This window comes from Aquila chrysaetos, chromosome 6, assembly GCF_900496995.4.
Source record: "Aquila chrysaetos chrysaetos chromosome 6, bAquChr1.4, whole genome shotgun sequence".
NCBI classification, from domain to species: Eukaryota; Metazoa; Chordata; class Aves; order Accipitriformes; family Accipitridae; genus Aquila; species Aquila chrysaetos.
In genome coordinates this window covers 49,165,114-49,181,485 of record NC_044009.1, presented here as the reverse complement: position 1 = coordinate 49,181,485, position 16,372 = coordinate 49,165,114, and the positions used below count along the sequence as shown (strand labels likewise).

General features: G+C 38.9%; 1 protein-coding gene across 5 annotated transcripts in view; it reads right to left on the bottom strand.

Annotated features, from left to right (window-relative positions):
- ARHGAP15 (Rho GTPase activating protein 15) overlaps positions 1–16,372 on the bottom strand; it is a 331,480-nt gene that overhangs the window by 153,452 nt on the left and 161,656 nt on the right. For all 5 annotated transcript variants that reach the window (XM_030018687.2, XM_041124393.1, XM_030018685.2 and 2 more), the window contains 2 exons: positions 9,368–9,466; positions 7,340–7,466 (listed from right to left, as the gene is read on the bottom strand). In XM_030018687.2, coding sequence (XP_029874547.1) covers positions 7,340–7,466; positions 9,368–9,466 — 226 coding nt within the window. The remainder of the gene's footprint in view (positions 1–7,339; positions 7,467–9,367; positions 9,467–16,372) is intronic.

Sequence of the window (16,372 nt, the reverse complement as noted above, 5' to 3'; positions counted from 1 at the left end):
TCAGTATGTGTAGTTCAGTAGGAAAATACTTAACGTAATTGTGACTATCCAAGTCCCTGCTTGCCTCCATATCAAATTTATCTTGAGTGTTCATGTAGGAGTTTATTTTGTTAAGAAAAATATATGGTGTCTCTCTCTTCTTTGTTCCAAAGAAGAAATATGGATTTGCAACTCTTTTTTTTTTTCTTTAAACTTAAGTCCTTCGGTACTGTTTTGAACAAACCTAAAGAGATTTTAAGACAGACATTTTGTATTATAACATTCCCATGGGTCATATGTATGATCGTCTTTACTAAAGCTCCTTTCAGTCCCAGTTGAATAAATATGCATTTTATTTCACTAATCTTGAAACAACAGGAATAAAGTTTACCCAGGTCTTTTATACCTCAGAGAACAAAACAAATACTACAAATCTTTAGAGAGAAAGGATATACAAAAGGGCTTGAGGTGAATGTTTCAAAGCAAATACTCTTTAAACGATGTGCAAATTATTTCAGCACTTGAACATGATTTATGAAAGGGGATTAGTCCACTGAAACAAGAACCCAGTTTAAACTGTTGGGTTTCAAAGTCAAAGATGAGACGCGTTTGCTGGAAAAGGCAGAAGAAACCGGATAGTAATCTATAGTGAGGGTTTCTGATTGATTTTCTTTAACTAACTCAATCTTACATTAGCTATCACTGTCATTCATACTTAACTGTGGTGGGCAGTATAAAATACTTTCTTTTATGATATAATTCTCCATAAAAATGAAGTATGCAATAGTGATAATTAAGTAATAATGAGGTAATTAATAACTCAGTGACTAGCTCTCTATTTACTAGTATGCCCTATAAATGAGCACAAGGAATATGAAACAATTAAAGATTATCCAAGCTCAAACAGATAACTTTTCCAGAGAGTTGTGTGTCAGTGAGCAGACCAATGAGTCACAGGTCACATCTATAATAATACATTATATTATATTGTAATATTCCCACATACTCTTCACGTAATGGGTAAGAGCTACTCTTAAGTACTATAAAAATGATCACTTTTATGTAATTGTAAAGATTAATAAGTGAGCTAACTTCTCATGGTTCTATAATGACCCTGCTGTTCTAGTAGGTAAAGGAAAATTTAATGATCCTGCTCAGATATGATTAATATCTAACTTTTTCCTGACTAAAAATCTGGACTTGGTTCAATAAAAATGAATTAAGTGAACATGCACTGATTTCCCTGCCAAATGTTTATATGGAAGTTGGTTATGCCCAATTTAAAAATATGCTTTTTCAACCCAAATAGTAAACTCTGGAAGGATTTTGGAAAGTGAAGTAGAAATAAAACAAAGAATTAAGGAAACATTATATTATAATTGATGGAAACAGGATATTGAAATTCAGGAAAAATCCTTTTTTTTTTAAGAACTAGTCACAGCCAGTTGTGATTTTGGGTGCAACATAATCTCCTATTATCAGTGGAAGTGACACAATTTGTTTCTGAATTTGGCACGGTTTGTTTCCCAAATGCCAGTATTATTACTTCTTTGTTGCTGAATCAGTATTTTCTTAAGCTTTAAGAAAAGAGCATACCTATAGTAAATGTTGCAGAGAAACACAAGAGTAAAAATATGTCAAAAAATAAGTTTAGTCCCCGTAGTCCAAATGAATGCTGCCACCCTCCATAAACATTGTGTTGCATTTTCTTTTTGTGGGCTTTTTTCAGTATCTGGAGCTGACTGCATTCCTGTTGATGCAATAAAAATAAATGCCACAAACATACAAGCTGCAAAGTGACAAAATTAACACTGCAGTAAGAAACTGCATATTTGCATATAGTTTTCATTTTGCTTTCCCTTTTAATTGTTGTCATTGGTAATGCTGCACTAATATACATCACTGCTTTGTATTTCTTGGGTTTATTAAAAGTAATAAAACTGACCTATACGTAATGCCAACATTGTAATGCAATAATACTCCCTAAATGGCATCTCTTTGGCTTTCAACTTCACATCTAACTAAAATAAATGGGCTGGGAAGGGGAAAGAATTCAGACCTCATCAGAGCTAACAAAGAAATGGAGCGATTTCCCACTTCCGCTGCTCTAATTAGCCCCCTTATCACAGAAGTAACCCTACGTAGGTGAAGGCCTCCGTGAGTTACCACAGAATCTGGCCCTCGACAAGTTTGGCTGAGCCAGTAAAACCTCTCACAACATCCCAAGATACGGTGTCCCAACCTTCCATCCTCTTCACATACTAGAAAAGAAGACAGAAAAATCACCCAGGCTCCTCTCTCAGCACTGCCTGTAATTAGGTGGCCTTTTTCTAGGATCTCTAAATGATGCTTTCAACAAAATAAGTTTCTGGCTTTTTTTCCTCCTGCTCTTACGCAGCTGAAGCCTTGCAAATACGTGTGTTTGTGCCCTGGTAACCATCCCTTCCCTCTGCAGAGAAACAATAGCCTCAGCAAGGCGGTGTTTGCCACAGAAATATCCAGTCGTGTGTGGGGACAAACTTTAAACCCTCGAGCAAGCCCCCAGAAAAAGCTTGAGCCAGGGAAGGGGCAAGCACCATACGGAGCCAGAAAGGGTTAAAAATCCACGGAGTTTTCCATTTCTTCCATCACGTCCACCGAGACCAAAATGGATTTCTGCTGCTGGTTTTTCCCCCCCACACATTGTACAGTCTTAATTATCTAACAAACTGCATTCAGAGATGATTCTGGATGTTTTAGTAATTACTTAGGAATATTTACATGCCGTGCTTCGAGTTTCAAAACTCAGCCTTCTGAAGTATGAAAAGTGAGTGAAATGAGAAAAGCTACTTTGGGCAATTTTAAAGCACGCACAGAGTCCTTGGCTGCATACTGGGGACGGGGTGCCTGACTTGAACTCTATCTTTTAAGAAACCAAAGCAGATTTCAGAGCCCGGATGACTTTGTAGCAAATACTTTTGAAGACAAGTCAAAATTTTGATCTAGAGGTTATTATTTTTTTCTTGATTAAAAAGATGTTAGGAGGCATATTCCCAGACACTGCCCTGCGGCCATTCCCCGGGGAAGCGTGCGAGGGCTGCGGCATCCCGGAGAGACGCATCGCCTTTTGGGATTAAAAAGACCCATCGCTCCCTGTTGAAAGTGCAAGAGGAATTTAGGAAAATATCATTATTTGAGTTGGCCGGTGGCCAGGGTGGCAGGGCTAAGACCCCAATCCTAACGAAGAGCGGAAAGGAATCCCAAGCCTGCTATTTAATATGCATGACATGTCGGGTTGGCTGTCAACTTTTCCTTCCACCCCCTGCTTTTGTCCACTTTTTCCACCTGTTGCAACTTGTCCTTATTCAGGCTGAGAGCTGGAATTGTCTTACTTCGGTGTCACATTGTGTCTGGCACAATGACCCCCGGGTCCCTGGCTGCTCTTCTCGAGACACTAAAGTGATCATGAATAGCAATAATACTGCACAGGCCATCAGGACTTTCCTTTCCACATATATATATATTTTTTTTTTTAACCTTTTTTTTTAAATCTTGAAGCTCTAGTTGTGGCACCTCAAGCTAGAATTCAAATATGGAGGCGATTTTCCAGGATCTGTCGCAGGGCTGCATGACTAACCACCGGGTTTTAAGTAAAGTGTTCTTGAAGATAAGAAAAATATGCGAGTAGAAACAATAAAAATAATGCAATTCAATCTTATCAATTCAGGCAGTTCCAGCTTTTATGTGGCAAACAAGGAGATCAAATTGCATTTATCTAATATCACAGATTTTTTAAATGTCTAAAATATTTAATTATTTTGCTTTGGCAACCTAAAGCTGAGGAACAGATTACTGTTCCCACTACATAAGGAAATAACTGACAACAATTAGTATTTATTCTTGTTGCTTTTGTAATAAAAATAGAATTCCATCACTTTCAAGGAAACCTAAAATATTAATAAGAATGTGATGAACTGAGTAAATGTGACGCCATAAGGAAATGATGGAGAACAGGTTGGAAATATAGTGCTTTGGGAATGGATTGCATTATCAAGCTTGTGATTGCGCATTTTGACAAGAGCAGCCCTCAGATTGATACGGTAGCCAAAGGGCACTCTTCCTACTGCGAAGCCGTTTGTTTCCATCTGGAAAAGGGGGAGTAGAAGGGGAATTGATCCCCTCCGACAATCGATAGCGACTCCAACCCAGGCTCTTCCACAAGAGGTCACTCCTGAGTGACAAAAATTCCCAGATGATGGCCAAAATGCAAACCTCAAAGCCAGCGCGGACAGAAAAAAGCAACGCGGGGCTTAGCGGAAAGCGTGGAGTTGGTTTCGTTGCCCACAACATAACTGTCCTGACAGGTCCCGGAGTCCATACGCACAGTAAGGTCTCTTGGTTTTGGGAGAGCTGAACGAGTTCTGGGAAGCTTGCAATGCACAGAGCCTTTCCCTACCTCCCGTGTGCCGTGACAACATCTCTACTTCCAGTCTAACCCAGGTGCCTGGTTTCATGTGGTATAAAATTAACGTGGCAGACCACCTACCAGCGGACCCAATTATAATTGGCACTAATTAGGAGGTTTTTTGGCAACCTGAGGAGAAAAAGCCCAAAACCTACAGCCTGAATGATAACTAAATTACTTGGAAATTATGAAGTCTGCCACTAATTTTAAAAATTATTGGTTTAGAACAAGGCTTATTTGCATAAAAAGGAGCGGTGCTGCAAGGCAGTTTTCTTGCACCAAATGTATACTTCTTCTAATGGGGGAGGTTGCTAGGGTGAAAAACGTGTTCTTTCTGACCCAGCATTAGCTGCGTAAATTAAATCAGTGAAATAGTTGGCATCATAAAATAAAGAGTAATCTCTTCCCATGTATTTGAGAGCAGGATCACAGTTTTACATATTTTGGTAGTGTTCCCCAAGGCCATCTTTGGTTTCTTCTTAGCTCAAGAAAACTTCAATTAGAACATGAGTTGGATCCAAACTGGATGAGAAGCCACTGAAAAGCTGCGTGACCAAGAAGACGGACACTCTGTGAACTTTGGAAATTGAGCCTGGCAGTTTGAGCCCAATTTTCAATGAAATCAGTGTCTACAGCTCAAAAAGCATAACTGAGAATTACCATTTGTCCTTGTAGTGTAAGCAGAAGCAATTAGGATTAAACATAAAAACCAAATTCCTGCTACTAAGTCTCTAGGGGCGGTCTCCCCAGTTTGAAATGAAAGAGTAAATTACTGGAGTACTTTGGTTAGAATATACCTGTCCTTTATATACTTGTGCTGCTAAAAAACCCCAATGAAACTGCAGTACCAAGTCTAAAACTGGACACTTTTTGCAGCCCTTAAAATGTAGAGAAGGTAAATACAAATGAGTCTGAACTGTCTGAACATCTCATTAAAGAGTATCGGAGGGGGTGGTGGCCTGCTAACACATCGGTTGCTCGTCTTGCGTGCTAAACTGGAGGAGTTTTAAGCCATCTTTAAAAAATCTCCTTTGTTTGGATTTGGCATCGGCAGTAGTCAATAATATAAGAGCACTATAAAATTATAAAATCGTTAAACTTTGTGAGAACTTTATAAACACACTCGCAGATATTGCACATATCTTCTCTGTGCTCTGCAGTCAAACTGGACAATGAAACGACCACCTGTTAACTGCTAACAATGTGTCATTACCAGTTCTCATGCCTTTTTAAAGCAATTTTGGCTCTAGCTGCCGATAATTCTGGCTACGATACTTGTGTGAACATTAAGGGCACAGAAAGCCAAAGGCAGAAAACTGACAATACAGTTTGTGCTTAGACTACTAATAAGTAAGTGAATAATATGATTTTTCTAATTCCACATAATTGCTTGATCTCAAGGGGCCAAAAAAAAGTTCTGAATACATATTTTAGAAGCAATCCAATCTACAGTATTTAAATGCAAGCTTGGATTCAGTGAGATTTCACAGCAGATATTTTCACATTTTTTAATAGTTTAAGTAGCCTTTAACAAAACGGAGGTTATTCAGGATTCTCCATGGTTTGAAAAGAAACGTAGACTAAGTCTCTGTCACTGCTCGTATTTGCTTTTTTCTGTTTTGTCTGACAAATTATCATTTAAAGATATGTGAGAAGTCTAAATAAATAAATAAAAAATCCCCGAGTGCTGAGACACTTTATGGGCATTTTGCTATTAGCTACAGTAAGAGCAGAATCAGGCCCTCAGAACTTACCATGCTCTCAGTCTTATTTTTCTTCCTCTGAGAAATGCAACTTAACACACAGTACAAAGATATTGGGACAATTTTTCACAAGCTACATTCAGGCTACTTTATATTTTATAACAGAAAGAAAAACATTAACCCCCCCCCCCAACCTCCAAGATAATAGGAAAACAACAACAACAAAAAGCTTTGGTCTGCAAAAAGAGACTATTTAATGAATCTCTGTATTTGTGTGTGTACGGGCGCACGCATGTGTGCATATATTTATGATTGCATGGATAATTATCATTAAAAATAGCTACGTTGGGTCTTTCTAACGCAACTCTTTTCGTAACATCTAAGGCTTTGATCCTGCACTGAAATGTGTGCAGGCAAATTCCTGCACAGCACTTCAGTACCTATAGGTATCTCGTAGCAGCATGCGAGTCTAAAGCTGTCACGGCGCTTCCATTAGAAGCAGTATGTGAATCTCCCGCCAAACAAAGAAGAAAAACAAAGATTCGAGAGAGAGGGTGAAATTAAAAAAAGAGCTGAGTGAGTGATTCAGGGTCACCACCAGCTCCTGCATCTACTGCCCACGATCTCGTGAGCATCTCGGCACAAACTGGAAAAGGAAAGTCTCAGTGGAGGAAAACACATCCCTGCTAGTTTTAGATCACTTTCTTTTCTAATCACACTGACAAAAATCAGCCTCGATCCCTGGAATTTACCTTCTATAAAATTATAGATATATCACTGATTGTCGGCAACAGAGGATATGTCAGGTCTTTCAGCAATTCAGTGTATAAATATACAGCAGAGAAAATTACTCTGGCAATTTGAGGTATTTTACTAAAATGGAAACAAAGCAACTGCAACAGACCATTAACATAGGACTCATGTTGCTTATTTTTAAAAATAAATGGCTTGAATAAATGTCTTTGCTCCTAAACAAATTTATTTTGCTTAGGAGAGAATGTCACCCTTTAAAAGTGTGGAGCTAGTAACTGTCTTTACTTAAATGCAAGTTATGTATATCAGCACAGAACACATTCAGCTTTAAAATTCTCAGTGATCTTCCTTACATTCTGTATGTAATAAAAATTATCTCACCCTGTAATGGCATAGTTATTTAAAAAGGAAAGGAAAAAAAAAAAAAGAAAAAAAAATGAGAAGAGAAAAAACCCCTTACTTAAAGATTTTCTGTTTTCAGGCTTTGGTTCTTTGGATTCAGTGTCTAAGCTATTCAGTAATTCGATGCTGGAGGATCTTCTGAGCTTGAACTCCAAATTTCTCGATGTACAACTCCGTTCTTTTTGCTGGGAAAAGAATATATATATATGTATATACATATGTGTGTGCTTTTAATAAAATTACTATTTGTAAGAACGAAGCAAGAGATTACAGAATGCCAGTACAGAATCAGAAGCTAACAGACACGGACACAGCAAGTGATGCAGTGAGTATATAATTTAAGGAAAGTGTAATGCAAAATTTGTCATATGGCAGAGCTTTTATGGCCCTGACAGACTGATCTTAATTTCTGAGATAAATTCCCATTTAAGTGAGGAAAACAAAAGGCCTACTTCTTTAGGCTTTAGAGACCAAAATTATTTCCACATTGCAGGCTACTTCCAAATGCTCGCAAAGAGGAAGGTTGTTTAAATTGCCTTTCTGGTTTAGATAGTTACAATAAATATTCTTGCAAGCACAATTGCTTCCAACAACCTTACAAATTTGGGGTTGAATTCTGCCGGTCTAAGCTTAGGAAAGAGGGGCCAACTTCTCTCTTGCTCTAATTCACTGGCACACAAAGCGACAGGGACCATTAATGGAGAAAAGAAGAAAAAAGAAAAGAAAAAGGAGATGATATTTTGGCTAATCACACGTCTCTTCCCACGGCGTTTGGTCAGGTGAGATTTAGCCAGCCCAACGGCCTGGAAAGCTGCAAGGCTTCCCACACTCATTCAAAGTTTTAAAACTGAAATCAATAACAGGTATGAAAGGGTCACCGGGCTCTTCGTGGTGGCATCCTGTCCTGCGCAATAAGCGAAGGCAAACCTTCGCCGGGACAAGCCCTGCCCGTGGGTACCCTCACCATTTACAAGTTGTGCCCCACCAGCCGCTGCTGCTGCGGTTGGCTGCACGTTCAGAGCTGCTGGTGCCACAATATTACCTTAGTTGCGCTAAAAAAAAAAAAAAAAAAAAAAAAAAAAAAAAAATCAAGTCTAATAGATGTTTAGCTGAATAACATGCAAAGGAAAAAAAAAAAAAAAAAAGTGTTCTGAGTCTCCACGGAAAACTCCACCCCAAAATCTTCAGTAGGATATCAATATCCTCACACACCCAATGAAATGCACAATATGAAGACATACATCATCAGATCAAACTTTCCTTGGCTGATTATAGCCTCAGGGTAATATAATGTTTGTAGCTCTTTAAGGAAACAGTAGCCGTGTTCAGATTAACCCTTTCAAAGAGGCGGCCTTTGCCCGCTCTGCCAATTCCATTGCAGCAAAACCTCTGAAAAATGCAAGAAATGGGGATATTTTTCTCTCACCAGATTCTGCAGCGAACAAGAAAAGTCAGTGCCCTCTAAAAAAAATATGTTCTTGGATCAGGCAGGGATAGGAGGAAGACATTTGGAGTTTGTACTGAGAGTGGCAAAAAAGAAAGAAAAAGCTACAGCTGAATCTGGTTTGGTAATTAAAAACTGTTTTAATAAAACGCAGCCCTGCTTACTTCTAGTAGAAAACCCCCAGCCTTCCTGGGAGAATAACAGCAATCAGTTACAAAGGAATATTATTTGCTAGTGTTATTCTTGTGAATAAGTAATACAAAAAATCATAAAAGGCTCAAATGTATTAATAGTTCTATTGAAGATTATATACTGTAGGCTGCATAAACAGAAAATGCAAAAATTCATTAGTTATTAAGTGCTTGTGTGCTTTTACAACCCTCAGCAAACCAATGTCCTTGTTATTTCAGAGAAATAAATGTAGCGTTCCGTTTCGAGGCAAGAATCAAATGACATTTTTGTTCAACAACCTTGTTTATCTGACATTTTTTAGTAGACTTGCATACATATTTTTATATCCTTCAGAGAAAGGAATGTCTAGCTAGCTGCTGACTGCCTAAAACCTGTAGAGATGCCTAAGCAAATGAAGTTGAAATTGCTACATCTTAATTAATAAAGGTAACAGCCAAAACAAATACATACCAATCTGTCAATTGCATTTTTGATAGCGTGGAACCAATCCAATATGAGAAAGTCGATATCCGACTGGAGGAGGAACTCGTTTCCTGACACTGTCGTGATCTGGGGAGGGCATGGGCACACACAGGTAAGTAAAGCACACGCCAGACAGATGATTTGCTTCTATTTTCTCTCCTACTGCTTTTGCTTTGGACCAAGAATTATCTCCTGGAGTGCTGAGTTACTGAGGAGTTTTGAACCTCTGTCTGAAAACTGGTTTGAATATGTCACAACAAACGAGATATTGTCTCAGCAATGCAACCACCGAACACAAATAGTGCAAAAATAACAGGAATGTGACAAAACTTAAGAAAAGCCAGGAAACTCAGTGTTACAAGACACAGTTCAAATGGAAATCAAAGCACCCTGAAAACAAATGAATGCAACATGAGAACTAATTCCTGTTATTTTCAGTTTCTATTTCTATTTTGGTATTAGTATTTTTATATCTGGTACCTCCATTCTCGAATCTACACATTTGTTATATACCTGTGATTCCAGAGTCCACTTCCAAGCATTTTGGTAAAATTAATAATGTCACTCTTTTTCACATAAACAAAAAAAATTACCATCAAAGATGGCTGTAGCAGAGTAATTAGGAGCCCATTTATCATGAAAAAAAATCCCCAGTTTGTCTGAATAGAAGTCGATTTACATTTTTGACCCACTCACTGGGAATATTTATCAAAAGAATATTCAATCCCCTGATAATGCTGTTTCACTGCCTAACAATATTTGGTGGAAATATGCATGCATATTCCGTTGGTCTGAACTTCTGTAAACCACCGTGATAATAATGATACATCAGTTTTGGGTGGTTTTTTTTACATATATATATATATATATATATATCTTTTCACCAGAGCAGATCTCCAGGTATTTTACACAGCAGGTCGAAACGACCATTTTACAGATGGCAAAACTGAGGCACAGAGCTGTGCAGTGCTTTACCCCAGGATTATTTAGCAGAGCCCTGGTGCACGTGGCCACGGAGCGTGATCCAGGGCGCAGCAGCCCCGCGCGTTTTCAGACAAGTGAATGGAGGGTGACATCTCCACCGCGTTTTGCAAGGGGCAGGAACTCATCCTGCCCACGCTCCAAACCAGCTCAGCTCCTGCCGGCTCTGAAACCAAAGTTTTTTCCTTTATTTTTTGTTGCCAAGAGTTGCTTGCGCAAAACTCGGTAGGTTCCCCACGTAGGAATTACACACTTGGGTTTCAGTGCTTTGAGGATGCAGGTTTAGTCTGCACAATGGGATGCTCGTTGGGGCATGGTGTTATTCAGGACCAAAACCTTTTCAGGTATTTTTTGGGAAATGGCGGAATACAGCGGACAACAGAGATTTCTCTCTGACCAAAGTGTGAGGAAAAGCAGAGCAAAGCCATTAAGAGCTGGCACAGCCTATTTATGTAAATCCATCAACCTGAAGCGCTACCGTTTCACCGCATCTGCCCCATGTCAAGAGTTTTTACTAAAGCATAAAAGAAACAACAGATCCTCACCAGCCCGGGTACTCCCCGCATCTTTCTTAAAACAGAAATACTACCAGGAAAGAAAAAAAGAAAAAAAAAAAAATACAAAACAGCTTAATGTTTTATTAATTGTTCTATAACCCTCCCTTTATTGAGGAAATGCCTGTAAGGAAGGTTTCCAAAGTCATCAGCATTAAGGAAAATCCCGTCAGCACAGCTCCAGCGGAGACATCCTGTGAGAGCGCTGCGGAGAATGTGGGAATGGTCCCCCAGCGCGGGCTCGGAGGCTGCCCGGCTGCAGATGTTCATCCCGTCCTGTCCGCACCCGTCAGGGGCGAACCTCCAGCCACCCCATTGTTCCCCGTGCGTGTGGGAGAGTTATTTATTGGGGAACTTTTAATTCCCTTATTAGTCCACAGCCATAACGTTAATCACTACTCACACACTCACCGTCCCCTTTATCGAAAGAACAAAAAAAAGGTCAAAATTCGACTTAAGGTGAGCGGTTAAAAGAGCTGACCTCCAGTTCTGTGCCCGGCTCACACGGCGAGGTTTGGGTTCAAAATGTATTATATTATGTCACAATTTATGAATGTATACATGCAGATATGAATGAGACTAAACACAGGCAACAATTCAATCTAATGCCTCTCTCCCAGTATAAACAAGTCATTATTAAAATTATAAAACGGAATAACATTTTCAAAGTAAGAGCAACATATATAATTAGATTCACTGTATTCTGAAGGCTTAAAAAGGACACAACATAGTTCAGTCTTCCGTTCAGTAAATTCAGACTTTATTAAAATACGTGTATTCAGCACTGCATAAACATTTGCACTGTATGATATGCAAAAGAGATACTCCATTGCTAACAAGACCAAAGCAAAATACATGTTGAAAGTTTCTTTGTCTGAATGTGTTATTTTGATAATCATATATTATCAGTGGTTTATGAGCAAATCTGCAAAACCAGATCATAGAATGGAGGGAAGAGAATTCATTTAAAGTATACTTTCTGTAAGATATAGTTCAAGTCCTTTTCTTTCTTTCCTCAGACTAATCTTCAGAGTAACTAGACAGTTTCAAGAAGACTGCTACTGCTCTCTACAGTTTAAATGCATCCACTCCTTAATTACAGTCAGTAATTGACTTTGTTCTGCTCCATTCCAGTCATTCACAGGAAAGCAGTTCCAAAGGCTTTGGCTGGTAAATCCCATTTAATGTGCAGGTTTCCTATCCCACTTTTATATATTACCTCCTTAGGATTTCTGATAAATGGTTCTTGGAAGGGATTGCTAAACCATATTTGCACTTTGAACAATCGAATTTTCAACACCCTTGGGAAAAGACATCAGTAAAGAATGCTAGCTTTGACTAAACCTTGTGATTGAACAATTTATGATCAGAGCCCTAAATGATGTATAACTAACAACAAGCATAAATTGTTCAATATTAAGGCGTGCTAACACACCGTCCCTGTATCAGGCGCTGCTGAAACAAACAGAGGGACCGGAGAAAAAAATGAAAGACAAATCTGGAAAAAAAAAAAAAAAAGAAAAGAAAAGAAAAGAAAATTAAGTGCTCTAGGTAGAGCTGCCAGTCTCCATTGTGCCAGGTACTTCACATATTTAAATATTTCCTGAAATCCCTCTCTCTTTGCCATTATTTTTGCAAAGGCTACAGTATGGAATTAGCATTACCTTACCAGGCAGAATTATGATGCTGCTGTCGGCAATAAATACCCACAAGGAATGACAACTGACATTAACGCTCTTAGTTGCAAAGGGTGTACCCTTCAGGTTGCTTATAGAAGAGCCAGGATGCCTGGATTCTCTTTTTCTTGCTATAGGACCTTGGAAAAATCACTTCAAAGGCTGAATCCGCTCACACGGTAGTTTTACAATGAACTGTAGTAGAGTCCTGCCGTTAAGCATTGATCCTCTGAAAATATCGGCTCACCGCAGGTAAATGTGTGTTAAATTCAATACACTGCTGGGCTGCTAACAAAGTGTGGGAAGGGGGGGGGCAGGTGTGAAACACTTTTTATGATAGTCTACTTGTGGCTTATTAAGGATTTCTCTTGTCACCTTATAAAGCTGCAAATGGAGGGGTGAGCTTCTTTTACATGTCACCGTAATGATGTACCAAGGTTGTGTTCAACAAGATCCTATGTTATTAAACAAAAAGATACCTATAGAGCTCCAGGAAATGTGGAACACCGTATCTAATTAATCCCATTACCATTTTATAAAACATAAATGTACCTTGGAACCTACCCAGGATCAGCAGTTCTTAAAAATCCTACAAATCATATATTTTTCCTGTGCTAGGTTGTGCTCTGGGACATGCTATTGTGCCACACGTGGCTGTGTTCCTCCAGGACCTCCAAACCTTTATAGATCACCTGGATCACCTTTTAGAGAATGTCTCTGAGATTATTCCCTTTCACGGTATACCTACACCAATGGAAAACAGGAGATAAAAGCCAGAAAAGTGCCATAGCATAAGCTCAGGGTCTTCTGTCCACAGTCTTCCTGCAAAATTTGGTCTGGGGACTACTGCAGTGCTGTGAAGAAAAAAGTCTCCTTCATAGTATCCCCCTAGTTCTTTACCAATACACATTTCTATAGATACATTCATTTCTTACATTTATTTTAGCAGCAGAACAGGGATGGAGGCAATTTTAGCAATCCTACTGATAGGCGCTCTATGGAGATATGGAAAAGTGTGATAAATTCACACAACAAAACAAAAACACAAACCCCTATTATTGATTCACTCACTTCAAAGTGTACTTATGCATCTCTGGTGGCTCTAACTATTATTTGCAGTGATGAACTATTTTCAGACAATGCCAAGAACAAACTTTAATACAGGAAGTGAAGAATCCTGCGGGGAAGGCGAAATGCAGCAAAAACCCCTTCACAGACTGTACCCTGCAGCAAAAGGGAACAGAGCGAGCAGCCTGGGAAGTGTGTGGCTCACGTAGAGCTCACGTACAGCCACCAAGAAACCACCGCACACTTCTTATTTCAACCAAATACTGAAAGAAGCCATTGTTTCAACTCCCTCTGAACGTGGGACATCCAGAAAAAAATGCTGGATTATTGGGGTGAAGCTTCATATAACCTACCCCAGTGGTTCAGCGTTGGATTATTGGACGCTTTTGGACCATGGAAACCCCACCAGATGCTAATCGGGTGCAGAATCCAGTGCAGAAAACCTAAATTTTGATGTCACCTGGGACTCCCACAGCTTGTGGTGAACACTAAGTGATTCAAACTTGGATTGACAGATACCTCTGCGTGCAGAAATTCAATAAAATGTGTTCCTCTTGTTGCACTGTGCATTGGGATTGCTGCCCTTGATATGTGTAGGAAAAAAAGGAAATGTGAGTCGCTGGAGCATTTCTAGCTCAAAAGCTAACACTCTTCCCTCTTCCCACTGCTCCCTTCATCTCACCTTGCTCTCTCACAAGGTTTTGGTTTGGTTTGTTTTTTTTCTGATCATGTTAATCATCCTGATTCCCCATAATGAAGAGGAATCTAGGCTTTTCCCTCTATTTTCCTGAGATATTTTTGCAGGATGGGATTTAGCCACGCAACCCATGTACCACAGGACATACCACTCTCCATCTGCATGGCCGGGAAAGGAAGGGTGGGAAGAGAGTCAAAAAGAAAGGAAAAAAAAAAAAAAGAAAAAAAGACGACTAGGAATTCTCTCTCTCTTTCTAGATATTCTTAAAACCAAAAAGAAAACCAAAACCAATATCATCAGAAGATAATATAGCTTGAGAATAAACACATAAAACATAGATACTCATGTGTCCACACCCACAGTAGAAGTAGAATTAATTGAAGTTGGGAGACACTATGCTCCTTAGTGGTTTAATTAACTGGATTTGAATTAAACAGGGACAGAGATATGTAAGTTTTTAAAAACATGTCAAAAGTCTAACTGCATTTCTGGAAGTTGATCTTAAATTCTTTCTCACAGATAATCCAGTCTCTTGGCCATGTTTGTGCTGAATGAGCGAGCAGCAGAAAGGATAAATAAAATATCTCTCTGTGCTGTACCGTAATGAGCTGAGTCTAATATTCAAGAAATGCAAATAAAAGAAAACAAAAGGATGGCTATTGAGCTGCATTATATTCATACTGCATCACATATCCATTATACGATTCAGCCTATCAAACAGAGGTAGTCATGGTTATGCTGATAGTTAAATTACTTAAAGGACTCTAAGATGTTTATGACTACCAAAGAAATTTCATTATCAAGCAGATTGTCTGTCTCATATTACAGTCTGGCTTTACCAATCTAGCAGTCCTTTGGATGTCGAGCAAAGTTAACATTGAAGTGATGGGGAAATATCAGCTTGAAAGAAAAGGTCTTCAACCAATCTTTCAAAAAAAATGATATTTGTTAAAAAATTTTGTGAGAAAGTATCTGCCTTGTGTTCCCAATGTTGCTAGATGTTAAGTAAATATATGCTGATTGCAAAAAAGTTGCTTTGGCAACTCTCTTATTAAAATGCATTTGTAACCCCCATCTGTCATGAAAGTTTTGAAAAGTTTGTTTACTTTGGATAGCCGCCTTATCCAGGGTTACCCCAGCATACAATGATAGCAGTCTTCAGAAGTTGTGTGAGGAACAAGCCACTGGGGATCCATTTTTGTTTTAATTGGCACACACAAACACTTTTCTGGTCTGTCAAAAAGATCAAGCTAATATGCATGGCGGGTGTTATATTCTCAGCTTTTGGGAGTAGTAAAGCTCCCTTTATTTAAGTAATTTAAATGATAGACTGCAAAAACTTTGCAAGTCAGAAAAATGTTTTATACTTTCTTTGGGAATATTTGTTTTAAGCAACAGAAAATGTTCTACATATCTAAAGATGTTGAACCTTACGTTATAATTACCCTGTTTCTTCTGACTCTGTAAAAGCTGCTGTGAAAACCAAGCATTGCAAAGAGGCAACAAACAGATCCTGTGTTTTCGCAACTTCTGCAATATTAGCAATTGCAAGACCAATTGCTGCCAGATGTTTATAAGATACGTCTTCAATTGCGTTGCCTTGCGGTAGGACTCACTTGCACACCCATTCTCTGGGAACCTTCGCGGGCTCATCGCATCAAAGCGACCTGCTCGTACACAATAAGTCGCTTTTTAGTGAAATTAACCTAGTGTTTGGGGTATCCACATCAATGGCTCTGAAGTGGCTTCAACAGTCTGAAGTCTGGGGTCAAACTTCCAAGAAAGAACAAATTTTTAAAGGAAACTGTATTGTACCAGTTGATCCTGGTAAATTTCTAGGACTGAGTCCTTCAACATAACGCAGTCATAAAATAATGAACTCTGGGACCGTTAAGAAGAAAAAAAAAAAATCTTTGAGCCTCATGTTCCCCTTTTGCTGTGCAATGAACTCATAGTATATACCAGTTTCTACCCAACTACATTAATAGTAGCAAGGAGAGAATCAGGTCTGTTCTCT